Source organism: Penicillium antarcticum (assembly GCF_028974205.1).
Source record: "Penicillium antarcticum strain IBT 31339 chromosome Unknown utg000004l_segment0_segment0, whole genome shotgun sequence".
Lineage (NCBI taxonomy): Eukaryota > Fungi > Ascomycota > Eurotiomycetes > Eurotiales > Aspergillaceae > Penicillium > Penicillium antarcticum.
In genome coordinates this window covers 495083-514267 of record NW_026695302.1, presented here as the reverse complement: position 1 = coordinate 514267, position 19185 = coordinate 495083, and the positions used below count along the sequence as shown (strand labels likewise).

At 49.8% G+C, this 19185-nt stretch overlaps 9 protein-coding genes across 9 annotated transcripts; 7 read left to right on the top strand and 2 right to left on the bottom strand.

Annotated features, from left to right (window-relative positions):
• Window positions 1–528: 528 nt before the first annotated feature.
• N7508_004149 (ubiquitin-protein ligase RMD5) lies at window positions 529–2104 on the bottom strand (the record flags this gene model as incomplete). The annotated part of the gene is made up of 4 exons (XM_058462215.1): window positions 529–747; window positions 804–1568; window positions 1617–1744; window positions 1807–2104. Coding segments are annotated over 4 exons (1410 nt in total), but the record flags the coding sequence as incomplete, so codon positions are not given.
• Window positions 2105–5408: 3304 nt separating this feature from the next.
• N7508_004148 (Frag1/DRAM/Sfk1 family protein) lies at window positions 5409–6364 on the top strand (the record flags this gene model as incomplete). The annotated part of the gene is made up of 5 exons (XM_058462214.1): window positions 5409–5469; window positions 5530–5611; window positions 5685–5927; window positions 5981–6186; window positions 6240–6364. 5 exons carry the CDS (start codon window positions 5409–5411, stop codon window positions 6362–6364), a joined length of 717 nt encoding a protein of 238 aa, XP_058320839.1.
• Window positions 6365–7372: 1008 nt separating this feature from the next.
• On the top strand, window positions 7373–7744 carry N7508_004147 (uncharacterized protein; the record flags this gene model as incomplete). Its single annotated transcript, XM_058462213.1, has 1 exon — window positions 7373–7744. The coding sequence occupies one exon, from the start codon at window positions 7373–7375 to the stop codon at window positions 7742–7744; it is 372 nt and encodes a 123-aa protein (XP_058320838.1).
• A 642-nt stretch (window positions 7745–8386) lies between these two features.
• Window positions 8387–10957, top strand: N7508_004146 (putative Sin3 complex subunit (Stb2); the record flags this gene model as incomplete). The annotated part of the gene is made up of 1 exon (XM_058462212.1): window positions 8387–10957. The coding sequence occupies one exon, from the start codon at window positions 8387–8389 to the stop codon at window positions 10955–10957; it is 2571 nt and encodes an 856-aa protein (XP_058320837.1).
• Window positions 10958–11251: 294 nt separating this feature from the next.
• Window positions 11252–11708, bottom strand: N7508_004145 (Tim10/DDP family zinc finger protein; the record flags this gene model as incomplete). Its single annotated transcript, XM_058462211.1, has 2 exons — window positions 11583–11708; window positions 11252–11438 (listed from the first exon to the last, which is right to left on the bottom strand). Exons 1-2 carry the CDS (start codon window positions 11678–11680, stop codon window positions 11252–11254), a joined length of 285 nt encoding a protein of 94 aa, XP_058320836.1. The 5' UTR covers window positions 11681–11708.
• A 345-nt stretch (window positions 11709–12053) lies between these two features.
• On the top strand, window positions 12054–13844 carry N7508_004144 (uncharacterized protein; the record flags this gene model as incomplete). The annotated part of the gene is made up of 4 exons (XM_058462210.1): window positions 12054–12348; window positions 12402–12557; window positions 12608–13033; window positions 13087–13844. The coding sequence occupies 4 exons, from the start codon at window positions 12054–12056 to the stop codon at window positions 13842–13844; spliced, it is 1635 nt and encodes a 544-aa protein (XP_058320835.1).
• A 169-nt stretch (window positions 13845–14013) lies between these two features.
• On the top strand, window positions 14014–15191 carry N7508_004143 (uncharacterized protein; the record flags this gene model as incomplete). Its single annotated transcript, XM_058462209.1, has 3 exons — window positions 14014–14065; window positions 14118–14270; window positions 14326–15191. The coding sequence occupies 3 exons, from the start codon at window positions 14014–14016 to the stop codon at window positions 15189–15191; spliced, it is 1071 nt and encodes a 356-aa protein (XP_058320834.1).
• Window positions 15192–15994: 803 nt separating this feature from the next.
• On the top strand, window positions 15995–16982 carry N7508_004142 (acetate uptake transporter family protein; the record flags this gene model as incomplete). The annotated part of the gene is made up of 3 exons (XM_058462208.1): window positions 15995–16338; window positions 16417–16591; window positions 16665–16982. The coding sequence occupies 3 exons, from the start codon at window positions 15995–15997 to the stop codon at window positions 16980–16982; spliced, it is 837 nt and encodes a 278-aa protein (XP_058320833.1).
• Window positions 16983–17521: 539 nt separating this feature from the next.
• N7508_004141 (uncharacterized protein) lies at window positions 17522–18487 on the top strand (the record flags this gene model as incomplete). The annotated part of the gene is made up of 1 exon (XM_058462207.1): window positions 17522–18487. The coding sequence occupies one exon, from the start codon at window positions 17522–17524 to the stop codon at window positions 18485–18487; it is 966 nt and encodes a 321-aa protein (XP_058320832.1).
• Window positions 18488–19185: the final 698 nt, after the last annotated feature.

Sequence of the window (19185 nt, the reverse complement as noted above, 5' to 3'; positions counted from 1 at the left end):
GTCTCAGGTTCAGCTGTACATGTACAAACGGGGAATCACTGATGTTATATACGGCAGAATCAGCGGCTAAAGCTGTCAATGACTCGACGGGACGCGTCACGACTAGTAACACGCGTAACGCGTAAAGTGGAAAAGGGGGCGCGTGGTCACGGGATGTGGGTATATTCGGAGATTGCATGTCAAGCAGGAATATGATAGATCATTTGATCAGGGGTTGCTATTGTGACCTGTGACATTGTCATATTACACAGGGATTGTGCTAGGCATTTTGTTGGTTGGATTCCCTTCATTACCGGGCTACTGCTGCTACAGATTGGACACATACTAAGGTGAAAATTCGATTGCATGTACAGCTCATGAATCCCGCACTAGGTACAATGCAATAATCCAGATGACCACCGAAACGCCGATGCTTGACGCCCCCCGAAAGAAAAGAAAAGAAAAAAAATAAGAATGATCCCCCGCATTCCGCATTCCTCCGTCCGAGCGCCATGTGCCAAAACGAGACAAGAATCGAGAGAAGAGGCTTCACAGGAACACTTTGCGTGCATCCTTGGGGTGGCTCTCACTTGGACAGTATGGGCACTTGAACCGGTTGCTCTTCCCAAGACGCTTGAGTGATTCCTCTGCAATGACATGTCCGCAAGGCATCATCATGGGCGGGTTCTCGTCTGTTGCTTGTTCCTTGGATACTGGGCAGACGAAGATTGAATGGAAGAGGTATGATGGAGGGAGTGAAATTTCGACCTGGAAATAAGGTGTTAGTACTGTATCCATAGACAGCTGGGGAAGGGGGCTCTTACCGGAAGCTCGTTCTCGGATGTCCACTCCGTGCGCTTTGCTCGCATGATGGTCTGCAATTTCAGCAGCGTTGGCAAGGCGATTGCGCCGGCAGTTGCAGCGATGTAAAGTGGCGAGTCTGCGGACAAGCCGAGAAGAGAACAGAACTCGCGAGTGAAGAAGTGAGCCACGTCGTCCCATGCGGATGAAGTGTTGAAGAGGGATGCATAAGGTGATGCTTCGAGGTTGGGAGAGTAGGCCATGGCACCGACTAGCTGTTGCACTTCTCGCAAGTACCGAGGAACAAATACGTAGAACTCACGACGGGCGTATGCTAGGGCTGCCTGCCAGCCTGCTGGTCCGCCTTGGCCACTCGATCCTCCGTGGTATAGCCAGACATACTGTAGCCGGCAGAGTTCAAATTCCAGGTTACTGCCTCGTGCTTCCAGAGACTGGCGGTGCTCCCTTGACCATTCGATTGCTGGTAGAAGGTTCTTGTGTTCTTGTAGTTGCTGGAGGATGTAGTACATGGAGGCGAACTGTTTCCTGATCTCGGTCGAGGGGACTTCGTCGATGTCGAGTAAATTTGCGGTGGCACTGGCGCTGGCACTTTCGCCTTTCTGCTGTGGACTATCCGTCTTGTGGTCTGCGATCTCGGAGAGGAAGGTTGCCGCGACGCCGAATTGACCCTCACGGAGGAGGTGCATTGCAATCGCTCGGTTGATCAGGTTCTCTTGTGAAGAGAGGGCGTCGTGATCGGTGCTTGGAAGAGGACGGTCTTTGAACAGCTAATCACATGTGAGAGGGGTCTTGCTGAGGACTGGAGGACCAAATACCTTATCCAGTGACTTGGTGTATTTGTTCAGGCCACTATGGGTTTCCTTCAAGCTGTCGTTGATTGAGTCGAAAGACGATTTGACGGGCGTCTGAAGCTTCGCCATGGTTACCGGCGCCGAGTCTGGATCTATCAACGAGCAATGTCGTCAGTTGGAGTGAGCGGGGACGGTCTCTACATGGATTACCGACCAGCAGCTATGGCATCTCGCGCAGATTGTAAGAGGTCGATTGTCGACTGCACATTTTTTATGCCTTGGGATGCCTTGACCCTTTTCATAAGCCGGTCATGTTCTTTCTGGACTATTTCCATGTTTGCCAGTGTCGCGGAGGTGATAAGGTTACCGCACACCGATTCCGCTGGCCATGTGGAGTAGATATAAGATGTGTTTATCGCAGCCTCGAAGCAGTATATGGGCAGGCAGTCTGCAGCAACGCAACAAAGATAGGATATGAGGGGAAGATATCCAGTCCGATCCAGGCGGACAGTAGCTTAATCTTGTTCCGGCTGATCGCCTGACGACATGGTCCACGTGATTTCTCTTAATGCGGAAGAAATAGGTATCCAAGAGGTTCAACTTGTATCAACTTTAAAACACTGCTTAAGCTCCAGCACCAATAGATCCGGTCAAAGCAAGGGCGGTTTTCCTTCTATATTATCCCCTGCCTTGTCGAAGCTATTGAATAGTCCGCTGGTGCCATACACCGCCAATTTTCTGCCAACTGACAGCAACCAATGAGCGCTCGGAAAGTGTCTCGGCTAATCATCCTGATACAGACTAGTGCCAACTCTAAGATTGCTCACTCGCGGGTATAAGTACCTCTTGCGCCCCCCAATCTTCCTTCTCTTCTTCTTTCTTCTTCATCCAAGTGCACGGGTTTTACACGCATCAGTGAGGAGACATCCGAGATCGTGTTTTTGCTAGTTGAAAACTACCAAATTGACCACTTCAGCCGGCCCCTTGGGGAAGGCTGGGAATTTTTGAAAAAATACATGCCCTGACTCCTTTTTGTCATCGAGGTCAGAGAGGTATTCGCCATGTGAGGCTTTCCAGCCAACGCGCGGATATCACGGTCGGCTTTTCATCAACGGTTCATCCTTGTGATGGCTTTTGGAGAAGAGAATTTGTTGGTTCAGGTTATTGTAGTTTTGCCGTATCATAGATCTTTGTTGACACGATTATCGCGCCGACTCATGTTGCCGCAACGATGTCAACAAACTCGTCGTGCCCAACGTCTGCTCCCCGCGATCAGTGTTATCGATGTGGTTCATTTCCTCAGCTTGCCCGACTGTTCTCTTATCATCGGTTTCTTTCCCGTCCCCTTAATATTCCACAGTGCCGGAATAACACCGCCTCTGATGCCACACCCTTCTCGCGAACCCCCAACACGTCTACAGTGTACTACCAGATGGACGATCCATTCAAGCAGTGTCTCAGTGCGGCTGAACCGCTGGAGATGTCCCTTTCCCCTTTCTCTCACTCGTCAATAGCTACCCAGCCCCCAGCTGTTCTCCCCACCATCGCCGCTTCCGCGAGACGCTAGAGGCATTAGTCTGGTGATCATCAGGGACTGTTTCTCCCAGCACCAATGAACTGCCCGGTCGCGCTCTGATGGATCTTTTCAAATTTCTCGTGAACTAGGGCAGGTTCCTGATGCTGTCATTCTGACGCTCAAACACGGATACGGTGATTTCGCTGACTTGCAGATCAGCTCCCAACCACCTTGCACATTCCATGATGACGCGCTATTGCTGAACGGATAATGAACGGCAAACCATCTTTTCAGCGAACTGTGGTCGTGCATCATACTAGGCTATGACGTCTCCATGCATGGGCACATTGTCCCGACGAGGCTACGGATCGTACGCAACATAAGGAGGACCCTGGAACAAACTCGTTGGCGTCTACTCTGCCTGCTGATCTCGAGTTCCACGGTCTGGCGATGCAGGATCTACAGCGGTGGCAGGTCACATCCGATACTCCGTGGCATGTATCCTGCGACTTGGTTCCACGACTTCCTATGTGTATACACAGATGCTCTTCCATGCTGGCAGGCTCCTGCGACCGTCGGGCTAGTCGTCGGGCTAGTCGCGCAGTATACACAGCTGCCGGAGCTCTTCATGGGACTTGCTAAATGGATGAGCCGGTGAGCAGTGCTGGTCTGGTTGGATCCTGCTAGATGAGGCTATCCGGCCTTACCCCCTATTATCATCTCTTGATTGGCCATGCCAATTTGGAGTGGTCCTTTTCGCCGGATGTCCGGATATTCACTGCCCCAGCGTCTATGTAGGCTTATATCTCGTGAGAGTAAGTAGCTAGCTACCTGTACAGAGTTCAGGTACCGTTAGCAAAGAGCAGTCCAAGCGGTAGTCTTATGCTACCAATTCTCATTATTCCAACGCTTTTGTCTCAACTTTGACTTCAATGAACATAATGTGCTTTGGTCACGCGACCATTTGGGCCTAATTGTCCGTTTTGTGACTAGCCCCGGATGATGCGCCTCTGCCAAGGCAGAGGCGCAATATCCAATCTAAATTACAATGCACCCCTGTACTTTGCAGCAACCTACATTGTTTCTGTTTCTCTTTTATTTTCTTTATGTATCGATCAAAAATATGTTTCTATTTGATCTTGGTGTAATATGTCCGAGTTGGTTTGTTTATATCCTGGGAATGTATCTGCATTTAGACATATATATGATTGCGAGGGACCATGCACCCTAGGCTTTTATGTGCGGTAATATCGGAGTCCGATACTTGATCCAAGATAGATTTTCCAGCACCGCTAAAAACAAATTATCAACGCCTCCGTTGGATCCGTTGGATCCGGTCGATATGTCTAATACCGAAAACGCCATGAGAATTTGAGACGCCGAGTGTCATATCCGCCTCACTCTTTATTTCCCGACTTCAGATGAGTCTTGGAGACTAGATATCGCTCTGTGTACAGAAGACCAATATCTATGCTTTGAGATAGCCTACCCCCGAACACGAGATTGCGGTGGTTGCCCAGCCAAGACGCCAGAATTTCTAATCTAGCCTGTATGCGCGCTAAAGCCATTCAACGTTTTGCAATCTTTACGGCTCGTCCCGGGTGGCTGATCTCGAGCCATGGCTAGAATGATCATGGAAGAATAATCAATTCCTTTATGCATATTTACAAACCTGTGCCTTTGTATACGAATACGTGGTATTATTCATAGACCCACCCCTGGAATGTGATATTGACTGTTGCATATTTCAACACGACACAAAGCTTAGATTCTTTGTTAGGAAGACAGTTTCAACCCTGCAACATGGTACCTTTCAATACCCACAATGTAATCTTCAATGCATTCAGCTTTCAGATCTTTCTCTCAGGAAACATGGGTTGTGGGGAACCAAAAGTGGGTAAAACATACCTCAACATTGTACTTGCAGCCACGGCGCAGGATATGGCATTCTGATCAAGGGCAACAGCACAACGACCCATGTATATATAGCAAGCCTCGTTTCAAATTGGTAATTTCCAATGATTGAGCATTTCCCACGAAACGCGAGTGTCTTATCCGAAACAATCGAGGGGTCCAATACCCTTAATAGACCCACATACCATAATTGTTGTCATCAGGAGGCAGAGTAAGGATCGACAGGCACAATTCTTTGTCGCCTGATTCCACACGCAAGGTCAACTTCTCCTTATCATCTGCTCAATGCCGATGTGATGTGGCTGGTATCCAACTTCACCAGCCGTCCATCTCTTGTCGTTCCTTATAGACTATGATTACTGCCGAAACACCCTTGTTTATACCTCATGTCGCTCATCTCGCCTCCTCCCTGGGTCTTCCCGACCATTTCGGCCTCGACATGGCTAGGTGAGTGCTGTTCCAATTGTCCACGGTCGCTATTGGGCTCAATTTAACCGCTGTGTTTAGCAATGCTGCTGGCTATGCTGGGACACTGGACTATGATCGGTGAACCGAGATATGGCCTTATGAAACCTGGCCAGAATATACCGTGAGTATTCTTCCTACGACGTCATCGTACCAACGTGCAGACTCTATGGCTGATTCGAACTAACAAATCCAAGCTTCATTTCTGATATAGGAGCCCAGGAATTGAAGCCCTTGTTCATGATCGGATGTATCACAACAGTATTACTTCTCAACCTCTCATTTTACCAATTCATCCAAAACAAGGGATATGTCAACAAGCTCTGCACACACGCATCCTTCTTCTTCACAGTGCTGGGAAGCACAGGATTGATCCTGCTATCCGTGTTCGACAATATCGACCACCATTTAACACATGATGTATTCGTGACTATCTTCATGTAAGTCCCCGCCAAGATATCATATCATATCATGCATTGCTAACGGCCTAAAGTGTGGGGTATCTAATCAGTGCCGCTCTGATGTGTCTAGATTATGTCCATCTAGGTATCTCGCATGCCCTGCGCGAGCCTATGATATTCACCAGTTTCGTCATCAAGCTGTCCTTCATTATCGTTGAACTCTCCCTCGTTATCGTCTTCCGTGTCACCGAGGCTATCCACTATAACGAGAACAACATGGCCGCAACCCTTGAATGGGGTAGGTCCACCCACTGTTGTCAACCTTGTTCAAGTATACTAACCTGTGTCTAGTCATCGCCTTCGTGTTCACCGGTTATATTCTCTCCTTCATCGTCGATCTACTTCCATCGACTCAAAAACAGCTCCATGTCGAAAAAGGATATGAGCAACTCGAGATGGCCATGGCCCACCCATAACTTTCACATTCGCTCTCTTGTATAGACTTGGCAATTCGTTAGCGTTCTTTTCCCTGCCAAGTGTGATTATATGTATATACTTCTACGCTCGTGACATGAACCTCGGACTTTTCAATCCCAACTAGATTAGCTTGGAGGTAGATCCTCGGCTACAATCTACAATGGACCAGCAAGCTGCACGAAGAAATGCCCTTAATACTCTAACTTCTTTTGATCCAGCCCTGTCAAATGGAGACAGGCTAGTGGCAATGGTCTGTTCAGTTTTCCAATTCCAGTGCGCCAACTCGAAACCCGACCTAATAATAAAAGCTAATACCTCCGAAGATTGTCCACGACTCTTCCTCATGTCCAAAATTAGGCTGCCGAATTGCTGCAACGAGAATACCGATTCAACTACAGGGCTGAAGTTGTGGGGAGTGGTACGTACGCATCCGCCTCACAGCCCTAACGCCAAGACTGGGCGGAAGGCCGGCGCCTGCTATTGATGCGCTGCTAGGGAACTTTGTAAAACCCAATATTATGCCAATTCTGCCTGAAAAGCTTGACATACTTGTATGTACGGGTAGAGTAGATAGATGTACAATGGGTGGCTACGAGGTTGGTTTCTCCTACACGGCTTCACCGAAGCCTGATATAGAGTATCTGATCAACCAATCTGAAGACGTGCGAGTACGGCCTAGCACTCTAGTGACGTCCTCCGCTATCGATCGATGCTGGCTCAAGTGGCGGAATCTACCTGGGTCTTGATAGGTCCTCTGCTACTCCACATCTGATAATGGGAGTCGTAAGAGGTGACATTGTTCCCAATTTGAGACTAGCTGGCCAGAGCATCCTAGTTGTTGTTTAGTATCCGGAGTAGTGTTGACGCCACTGCTGTTTATAAAAGGGGACTTGGGCCCCTCCTCTTGTTGGAATCATATTCATATTCACATCTCCATCTCACACTCTTACTCACGTCTTATCCTTCTCTTATCTCCTTCAACACACCACTTCACATCAATACACATAATGGGTCTCTTCCACCACCACGACCACCACAAGGAGGAGGGCCACCACGGAGGCCCTCCCCACGGCGGTCCCCAGCAAGGCCCCGGCGGCCCTGGCGGCCCTGGTTTCGGTGGTCCTCAGGGTGGCCCTCAGCATAACGGTGGTCCCAGTGGCCCTGGAGGATTTGGCGGCCCTGGAGGTCACCAGGAAGGACCTGGCTTCGGAGGACCCCAGGGTGGACCTGGTGGTCCCGGTGGTCACCACGGCGGCCCTGGAGGTCCTGGAGGACAAGGTGGATTTGGCGGTCCTCAGGGCGGTCCTGGAGGACCTGGTGGACATCACGGTGGACATGGAGGCCCCCAGGGAGGTGTACGTATTTCCCTCATTGATTGATATTGGAGTGTTTGCTGACGTTTGTATAGCATGGTGGTTGGTAATAGGGTTGATTGAGGTAGATATACCAGGACTGCAGAGGATTATTTGGTTGGAATTGATTGTGCTATTGGATAGCTTTCACTGTCTTTGAGGGAATCTTTATATCGCAATATGATTGTCATCTTGCTGGACGAGCTTGATGGCTTTGGATGAATTGGTTCTTTGACCCAGCATTTCTATATTATAGAAGAATTAGCACATGAACATAAGATTGTAGGATCATTCCATACCTCTCTTCAGTATCTGTCAAACAACGAAACAAAGTCGAGGATTAAGTGCTGACAATCATCTTGTTAGATCAGCTCACCGCCCAGTGACGTCGCCGCTCTTCGGAGTTCATCTTTCAGGTCTGCGGAAGTTGCCAAGGCACTCGCCAGTCTCGCTGCTCTTCATTCCGGGCTCATAACATGTCCAAAGACTCACTACCTGGATATGTCACAATCGTCCTTACTTGAGGTAAAGCGCAGGAGGATCGCAGGAAGATTGGCACCTCCCCTTGGCATCTTGAGTTTGGGAGAGGCAGCCAGCTAGTCTCGAATGAAACCCCCTAACCCATTCATTCCCGCCTAATAAAAGCCCTCATAGGGGAACCTGTCCATCATGCAGACAAGTGCCCAGGCCACACCATCGGTGGAACGGACAGACCCGTTGCAAACCATACGGACATCGGAGAGCATCAGGAGAAGCCCCGCGTCCAACACAAACGAAATCGACCGCCCGCCCCCGCAAGGTCATCAGAAACTCGTCTTCACCGATCCTGTCGCCCTCCGCTACCTCGAAGAAGATCCCTCGACCGATGTGCTACACCGACGGGAGACGCTGCAGGGCTATGAGATCTACATTGTTGAGCAGTGGGCTTGCTCGCGTGTGCATCCTACGTTTGTTATCTCGACTTATACCGGTGATCCGTCGCATACTGTGTTTGTTGGGGTATTAAGTGTTCCGACAAATGAGGCTACATGGTCGCCGCGGCTGCGAATGTACTTTGATGCTATGAAACAATGCCACGCGCGAAAGAAGGAAACCCCACTAGGCACTGTTATGGTTACGAATCTGAGCTCGTTCCCGTCTGCTTTGAGTGTTATTCCTGTTCCTGGTGGCGATATCAAAAAACATCGGGAGGATTTTATTGTTAATGAGGACTTGAAGAGACTCGGTTGCGCTGGTCGCGCGGGCCTAAAGCTTCAAGCTCCGTCGGCTGCGACCGAGGCCAAATTTCATCAGTTGTACCGAACGAGTGAACGGGTTCCACTATATGCTGCAGTCATGGAATTGGTTAAGCAGTGCCAGATCGCTCTCATGGTGTTTGATAAGCTCGCCCCGGAATACGTGGACGGGCTTCTTTGCGATGTGACTGAAGCAGCCATCAGCGATTGGTGGACGGACATAGGTACGGATCTGTACAACATTGAACCGAGCGACAGTAACTTGGGACCGACAAGTGTGGCTGCTTTACTGGGGACGCTTCTTGGAGCGCGAAACCGTCTGCATGCATATGGTGCCCCGGTGGGCAAAGATGCATTCGACTTTGCCAACCTCAAGAGGGGCATTGGCAGTTTTCAAAAATCCCAGAAAATGAGGAAGTCCCGGCGATTGGACCGTCATACATTGGACCGGTTACACCGCGCTACGGCCAAGGCTGCCAATTCCGAGGGCTGGACCGATGCGGTGAAGTCGACCATGGCGGAACTCAGTGGCCAAGGTGGTGAAATGGTCATGGGGATGGTTCGTGGGCGTGACAAGGGTGGCATTGCCGATATTGAAACACTTGATCTCGACACTTTTGTACAGTGTTGCAATGGAGAACGAGCCAAGTGGTTGTGGTTGGGTAGACCACGCAAGAGTGGGTTTGAAGATGGCTTCACGCGTGGGACTGGCTCGGACATGATGTTTACGACCGATGAACAGGGTGGTTATGTCTGGACCAGTCGCAAGAATCATTCGACAGACGATATGCATGAGCGACTTAGCTCCACCTTTGATCGCCCTTGGAAGATACCAGAGCCCCCAGTCGTTGAAGAAAAAGAACATCGCAAGAAGGGTGTTAGCGGACGTGTTTCAGATGCTCGCGCAGGCTTGGGACGTTTCAAGGATGCAGTTGGTCTACAGGGCCTCCGCTCGCATCACCAACAACAGTCCCGAGAAAGTGCTGAGTTGACACACGATGCTGCCTACCGCCCATCGATTGACAGCGACTCTGAGATGCCCATTGCAAAACCTCGGACCGACTCTGGTTTCCGATCTTCAGAAACAAAGACCGGGACTGAAATGAAAGATCCTATAGGGGAGGAGCAAGAAGAGAAGCCTTCTCAACTTTTGCCCATCCCCGACTCTGCAGAGACTAAAGCTCCAGAAATCCATATCGAGTCTGCACCACCCACTGTTGAATTTGATACACAACCCCAACCTGATCAGCTTGCACCACACCCCGAAGTCATTGACGAGGAGTCTGATATGGAGCGCGTCATGTCTCGATCAACAGCAGCATCAAGTGATCGCGATCGTGAAGGCTCAGTCAACGGCTTTGCTATCATGGCTCTACGGCGACCACAAAGCAGCGAAGATTTTCAAATAAGCGAAAGGGAAATCGAGCGGCGAGACAACGACTGCGCGAGACACCTATCATTCAGCACGGTCGAAGAAGTGGTACTCAAATGGGAGCCAATTGGCAACAAACCAGTGATCAAAGAAACAGACAACCTGGAAGACTCTATCGCTCAAGAAGACATGCTCGCCTCTGAGGGACGTATCTTCAGTTCTCGGATCCTAGAATTGAGCCAGCACACCGTGCCATGGGTTGAGCGGCAAGTCGACTCCGTGGATAGTCTCAACCAAGTCCTTTACGACCGCCATGAAGAACTCAACTCAGTCTACCTGGAACGATTCGCCGATTACCAGAGACTAAGAGAGCGATCCAGTGACATTCTCCTGGATGAAAACCACCACCTCACTGATGGCGTGAAGCGCGTTGAGCTTTTAGGCGCCAAACTGGATTACGAACTACACGTCCTCGAGTCCAAAGTCGAAGACATGGAAGCCGGCCTGAGTGACTTCGAACGTCACATTGTAAATATCGAGACGAGAATCAAAGCCCTGGTCAAAGGCGAAGCACAACACAGCATAACCTGGACAACCTGGCTAGCCCGCACTATGGGCTTCTCACCCCAATGACGACCGTTTGTATGATAAGAAATTCCTTTTTTCATTCTCCTGTTTTTCCTTATTCCACCATATTGTACATATTCAGATAGATCAGCCGTTCCTCGGCTTTCCACCCGGTGATGGTATAAACGTGTGAAACCATCATTGAAACAGATCCGAGTTCCCAGTCGGCCGAACCAGTCATAAAGCCGTACACCAGAAGCCAAGATAGTATCACATCATTGAAACTCTCCAGCTCGATGGCTGCCAGAGTTCAATTCTCCTCTCTCCCCCATTCAAATCTGCAAACTGAATTGAATTGCTTTACATGCTCAAGCCCATGCCGCCACCCTGCTTGTTGGCGGCCTCGCCCTGCATCTTCTCGCTGACCTTGATGTTGACGTCGAAGAACTTGGAGACGCAGCGGTCCAGGCAAACGGACTCGCCCTTGTTCAGGTCGCCTTCGCGGTAGTCGGCGGGGACACACTTCTTTGTGCAGGACTCGGTCAGGCTGCGTGACAGAACGTGTTAGCTGCTGACGAGGAAAGCCAGAACAGTGATTGATTGCATTGGAATAGCTTGGATTGAGAGTTTCGCAAAGTCTGATAGCAACAGAACTCCGATTCCTAAGCCGGGATTCCGCGCAACGACTTACCGGTTGAACATGTCGGAGATCATCTCAACTTCTGTCTCGGCGGCAGCAATCTTCTCTGCCGAGGACATCTTGGGGGCACCGCCGAAGAGGAAAGACATGATGAATGTAGATGTAGAATGTAGATGGTGGATGGTAGTGTAGAGAGAGTAGTGTAGGTGATGGCTATTACGGAGCCCAGGGTGGAACGGGAGAACTGGTCGGAAGCTTGGGCCACCCGCGTGGAAAAACTCGGTCCTTTTCTTCTTTTCTTTCTCTTCTCTTCATCTCAACTCACAATGAATCCAACCAGGTTATTACAACATGGACGAAGGTAAGCTACAATTGCACTTGCTCTTGCATTTGCACCTCTCCTATATGATGATATTATACCCCCTGCATTAGAACCGCTACAGTAATGCCCTCCGGGGCATATGAACACTACTGGATTTTATATCTGACACGCACAATTCATTTTGGATCAATCTCGTCTTCATGCCTTTTCCGAGCATTGCTAACTCCAATTCCAGTGCAGGATCGCGACTCGCTCGCCCATGTCGACTTCCGCTTACCGGGACACTAACGCAGTACATGCCCATGCACATCCGCATGAACAGCTCATCGTCAGAGAAAGCCCTGCAGGATCGATACCAACAATTGAAATATATATGTGGGGATCCATACCCTCGCTTTAAAGTGAAACCAAACACAATGACCTTGTCCGAGTTCCGCTCGCGATATGGCGAACTCGCCAACAAGGATACAGTAGAAACTACGGTCTCCGTCGCTGGTAGGTTGCTTCTGGCCAAGTTCCAATTGCCCAAGTACTTAGATTAGTGTTAGGTAGGGTCCATACCTCTAGAATCGCCGGAAGCAAGCTGGTCTTCTTCGATTTGTGGCAAGAAGACCATAAAGTCCAGGTGATGTGCAACATCCAGAGTGTCGCCTCTGCCGAATTCAAAAGATTCTTCCGCCTACTGCGTCGTGGTGACACCTTCTGTATGTCTGGCCCGCAAGAGTCTTGTTTCGCCTGCTAAGTGGTGATATAGCTGTAACCGGTAAACCGCACCGCACTGCCCGAGGTGAACTCACCATCGATGCTACTGAGCTTCCGACGCTGTTGTCGACTTGTTTCCATGATATTCCTGTTCACGATACAAAGCATGAGGTCTCGCCTTTCCCTCGCCATGTCCAGTTCTTGGCCGATCGTCCCACGATGGATATCATCAAGGCTCGCTCGGCTCTCACCCAGTACCTGCGTTCGTTCTTGTTAGAACGCTCCTTCATGGAGGTCAATACCCCGATTGTTGAAGGTGTGGCCGGCGGTGCCGTTGCTCGGCCGTTCTATACGACTGCCTCGGAATTCTCAGACCGCCAGCTGTCGCTGAGAATTGCGCCAGAGTTATGGCTTAAGCGTATGGTTGTTGGTGGATTTGACAAGGTGTTTGAGATTGGACCGTCATTCCGAAATGAAGGTGCGTGAACGTATATCAGACAAGACCTTGCCCGGCATACTCATAGACCACAGGCTTGGACAAGACACACAACCCAGAGTTTACGACCTGCGAATTCTACTACGCCTACGCCAACCTCGACCACCTCATAAACATGACCGAAGAGCTTCTCTCAGGGGCAGCCGCCCTAGCTCAAACATTGAACACAGCAGGCACACTCAACCCAACAACAGCTAACTTCACAGCCCCCTTCCGCCGCATCGACTTCATCACCGGCATTGAAGAAGCTATCAACCGCAAACTCCCCAACCTGGAAGACCCCTCAGCCCTCGACATAGTCCGCAAAATCTTCACCGACCTCTCCCTTCCTGTGCCCCAAAACCCCTCCCTCCCCCGCCTCCTCGACGAGCTCTGCAGTCAATACGTCGAGCCCCAATGCATCGACCCAACCTTCATCATCAACCCACCGGAATGCCTCTCCCCACTCTCCAAATCATTCATCCACCCCGTCACAAAGCAGCGCGTCGCCGCACGAGGCGAGCTCTTCATTGAAGGCAAGGAACTAATTAATACATATGAAGAGGAGAACTCGCCGTTCGAACAGCGCCGCAAATTCGAGGATCAGATGCGTTTCAGCAAGGACGCTAATGAGCCCGGCGAGATCGATGAGAGCTATCTCGAAGCCCTGGAATGGGGTTTGCCTCCTACTGGTGGATGGGGATGTGGTATCGACCGTCTGGCTATGTTTTTTACGGGTGCCAAGCGCATCGGCGATGTCCTTCCCTTTGGGAACCTTCGTGCTGTGACGAGACGGGCTGGACAGGTTGAGTAATGTTGACTTGGCTGTATGCTGTATTGTACGATAGTAAGATGAATAATATCATAAGTAAGAAGATTATACCGTTACATTGTATTTTAGCGCGAATAACCGCTTTAACTTATTGAGATAAACTGAAGCGGGGAACTTTCATTCTCTTCAATCTTCAATTTACGAGGCCGAAATGGCACCCGTTGCTCAGGCTGTTACTGTGAGTCTGCAGGAGCTCATCGATGGTAAGTCCTGCACTGTAACAAAAAAAGAAAGAGTCGATCCTGAAGTATGCAGGAACCGTCTCCTTCGACACCCTGACCGAAGCCTTCGGTCCAGCCTCGCTAGGCATTATCGTGGTCAAAGACCTCCCCTCAACATTTGCAGAACTACGCAAAACCGTTCTATCAAATGCCTCGTACCTGGCCGCCCTCCCAGAAAGCGAACTAGGTAAGTGTGCGATACTCCAACAGTCCCCAAGCCCAAACCAACTAACACCCCACAGAATCCCTCACCAGCCCAGAATCAAAATACCTAGTCGGCTGGTCCTGCGGCAAGGAAACCCTGAAATCAGGCCATTTTGACACACTCAAGGGCTCATACTATGTCAACTGTGCCTTCTACCAAGATCCTTCATTAGATAGTGCGCCAGCGGAAGGATTCCCCGATCTACCGCAGTACACCGCACCAAATATCTGGCCATCGCCAGAGAAATTGCCCGAGTTCAGGCGTAGCCTTGAAACACTCTGCAGCCTGATAATCGACACGGCAGCCCTAGTCGCTAAAGCATGCGATCGCTACGCCGAGGCAAACATCGACGGCTATAAGCCAGGGTATCTGCACCATGTCGTGACAACCAGCCTAACAACAAAAGCGAGATTGCTACACTACTTCCCCGGAAATGAGACCGACACCACTGCCGATGCACAAGCCGATGACGATGACGATGACTGGTGCGCCACACACCTCGACCACGGCTGTCTAACAGGCCTCACATCAGCCATGTTCCTCGACGAAGCGGCTTCGCCCCCAACCCTGGATTCCGCTACATCGACATCCATGCTGCCTGAATTACCGCAGTCTCCAGACCCTTCAGCTGGCCTGTACATCCGCTCGCGCACAGACGAGATCGTCAAGGTCAATATCCCCAAGGATTGTCTGGCCTTCCAGACGGGTGAGGCGTTGCAGCTGATCACCCGGGGGAAGTTCATGGCTGTGCCGCATTTCGTGAAAGGCGCCAAGGCTAGTCCTGGACAGAAAATTGCTAGGAATACACTTGCTGTGTTTACACAGCCGAACTTGGCGGAGGAGGTTACGTCTGGTCTTAGTTTTGCTGAGTTTGCTAGGGGGGTTGTGCAGAAGAATTATTAGGATTGGGATTAGGGTTGCGAGATTTGCAAAGTATATCTACTCTTCTACAACAATTTCCACGGAAGCCTAACTAGATTGCCTTTGGTCTTTTCGTATTATACGAAATAGTGCGTCCTATGTGGTGGGTACTGTAGTATAACCGAAAACGGCGAACAGCATCGTCTCCAATTCCACTTTCAGGGGCTACCACCCCCAATGGGAAAGTATGTATATTGCCACTATTAGAGCCCAGTGACGCATTCCAAGCACCTCGGCATGAATCGTCGGTATCGAGGGTATTCGACAAAGTTGCCAAGAACCGAACCGAGTCCTTCTCACTCGCCATCTCGATGCCAATTTTCTCCACACGGTCCAACTTTACTCCAACGCAGTCCCCCAAACTACGCGTTAATCGTAGCGTTCTCCGCATTTCCCCATCCTCCGCTGTAGATCATCGCTTGTTGTGTTTTGCGCTAGGGCGTACGGATCTGTAGGTTGTTTCCACTTCTTTCAAGCTGACTCCCTTTTTCTTCTTGTTTTTGGGTATGGTTGATCTGTTGGTTAGGGTTGTTGATCCTTTGCGTATGCGTATGCGGGGAGAGTTTGGACCTTGGGGCTTGGGAGCTTGGACATGCTCATGGTAATTTCTTCAGGGTGCCTGGGGATGTCTCTATAAAGCCAATTGAATCCGCTGGTTAGATGATTCTTCTTCAAGTCTGTTGAATCGTAATCCCAGGCAGTTCCTTGAGCAATCTCTTTCTACGAACTATACGAATTCCTAACCCTAAATATCCTCTTTTATGCCATTCGACACAATCGCCCAAATGACACACGAAGACAACGGCATCAGCGCCAAAGACACAAACGATACCTCCCTCTCCTCCTCAAATGACGACATCGACACTGGCCGCTTCGGCCCCCTAGCCCACGTCAACACCGCCGAAAGTCGCTATGCAGCCTTCGGCGGGCAGGCTCAACCAGGTCTATGGCGAGCACCCAAGGACCGCAAGATTGCCAATCCTGCGCCGTTGGGATTGTGCGGGTTTGCTCTGACGACTTTTATTCTGGGGTGTGTTCAGATGGATGTACGTGGTGTTACGCAGCCTAATATTCTTGTTGGGCCTGCTTTGGTTTATGGAGGTTTCGTGCAGCTTTGCGCAGGGATGTGGTATGTTTTTTTTCTTTTTTTCTGCATTGGTGTAGAAAGTGGTTCTTGAGATTGGGAGTGCTAATTGGTATCTTGTAGGGAAATGGCTATTGGCAATACATTCGGTGCAACCGTCCTCTCCTCCTATGGTGGATTCTGGATGTCTTTGGCAATTACTTTCATCCCCGGTGGATTTAACATTATGGGCGCGCTTGAAGAAGCAGATGGTGGATCACCGATTATGTTTTACAATTCTTTCGCTCTCTACTTGATGGTTCGTACCAACACCAGCCTCTCATTTCCGCCCAGTCAAAAGAGCACATACTAACCCTTCTCCTTGATATTAGGGCTGGTTCATCTTCACAACAATTATCATGTTCCTTACCCTCAAATCAACTGTCGCCTTCTTCTCTCTATTCTTCTTCGTCGATCTAGCTATCCTGATGATCGCCCTTGGATACTTGTATCCCGATGGTGCACTGCCAAACGCGACGTTGCTCAAGGCTGGTGGATTGTTTGCGCTTCTTGGGGCTTTCTTGGCTTGGTATAATGCTTTTGCTGGTATTGCTGATAGCAGTAATAGCTTCTTTTTGCCTCCTGTTGTGCATTTCCCGTGGTCTGAGAAGAGACGGTCTGCTAGGATGAGTGAGCAGAGTCCTGCTTGATATGTGGTTATGACTTTTGAGTTGTTTTATGGATGTATATGAATCAGGACAATGAGAATTGGTTTGATGTGACAGAATGGATTTCAATTTGTTGGATAAGACATGATGACTCTGAAATTCTTAGGGGGTAGCGACAATCGCACTGCTATAGTAATCGCATTATTGTCTGATAGAATTTATTTGCTTTTTCGACACCAGCTACAAAGACGTTACGCTGCTTGTTTCGTGCCATGTTGCGATGTGTAGGAACCTGTCGCGGCTAAGCTTGCAAATATTGACATGAAAAATGATGACTGCTACCACTGTATCCAAAAGAGCCATAGATAGAAAAACAAGGGCAGCTAGAAGGAAAAGCAGATCTATACCAGGTCACGTGCAAGACAATATCAACGCAGCCACACCGTGCGGGGCCGCTAACTCCAATCTATAACAGCCCTGAACCACTTCCCCTTCATTCTCTCTGCTCCTGATTATTTTACTTTATTTACTTCTAGCACCGGAGTAGCTCTTGTGTAATTGAGACAGACCCAAGGTCCAATATGGAGAGGTTTACCGATGCAGAATTGGATTTTCCCTGTAACAGCTGTGGTGTTATGATTGGCGATCATCTCAACACCGATACCCATTGCAAAGGAGAGATAATTCGAGTCGCTTCGCCCTCCCATCCCGCCTGGGCAAACTTTACGTTCTCCACGCCAACCCCATCGCCCAGTCCCCCTCTTATGATCTTCGAGGGTTTGAGGGCTTTTCCTTTTCGGTATCCAATCGCTTCTCCCAGCCCGCCACCTCCGGAGTCTCAAGCTAGAGAAGGCGTTCAGACCACCAGTACTAGAACTATATCGGAATCTAGCATCCCCACGGTATTCGTGCCGCGACGTGGGAATGACACGCCTGATTTACTCTTCCAACCTGGTAGCCCGCCCAAGGCGTCACCAGTCCCTCGTCGATTTATCAACCAAGACGACCCCACGCAATTTCTCATCTACACTGATGGGGCCTGTTTGGGCAACGGCCAAGCCAACCCCAAAGCTGGCTGCTCAGTTGTCTTCCGACCGCCGACTCGATCACGCCAGTTCTATGGCCGCTTGAGTTTTGCCCTCGAGCATCAAGGCCCCTCAGGCGAGACGCACCCACAAACAAGTAACCGTGCAGAGCTGCGGGCCGTCATTGCTGCTCTCCGGTTCCGACGGTGGACTGGGGAGGGATTCCATAGCCTAGTCATTGCTACCGACTCGACTTATGTGGTCGACGGTAGCACAAACTGGGTATATGCATGGATGCAGAACGACTGGAACACAAGGGCAGGAACGCCGGTGAAAAACCAGGACCTTTGGCAGTGTCTTTTTGGCGAGATTGAAAAGGCACATAGGGCGGGGTTGAAGATTCAATTCTGGCATGTCTCGAGAGAGTTGAACGAGATAGCGGATATGTATGCCAAAGAAGGGGCCGAATTGAACCGACCGGATAGTTTTACGGATTTGGTGTGCCCTCAGAATTGGCCTTGAAATTTTGGTTGCTTACTGGGATTTTGATACTTATCGCCCATCAACCCATGTCGATAACGGGCCCAGTCATGTCAGTAGACCGATAGATCTTAAATATTCCCAAGATATAAATCAGGGCTTGTTTCTCCAATCGACATACCGCCTTCAAGTGCACTACGCAGGTCAGCACAAGCCGTGATTGATCCCCCTGTATGTTCAGCGATTGCCGCGGTGGGCCCAAAACGGCAGGTCGCCAGACACCACAATGCAGTATCGATGTATACACTGACTATATCATTCAATGAACCCGAGTTAGGGCAAAGCTAATATCGGAGCACGTCTGTTGTGGCCTTTCGACGCAAATGATCAGATCGGAATGATCGGTTGAACTATCTCGGAAAGTTGAACTTAAGGCAAGAAAGCGGCAATTCTGGGCTAAGAGATTGTAAGGAGAACAGTGCATAGTCATGGGGTGAGAGTTAGCAGGAACGAATGATCTCAGCTGTACGGAAAAGGTCGAGATCCAATTGACTTTGTGTTCGATCTTCGGTAAGTGGCTTGAACTAAGAGATCCACTCTATCTTCCCAACTACTTGTTGACTTTGTCGACGAAGACTGCAGTATGGAAACATATGAGCAGCCAAAATTCTATTCATTGGAACCAGGTCCTCCTAGTTGACTTGAGTGGATCCAATGTAGGCGTCGTACAGCTGTTCATG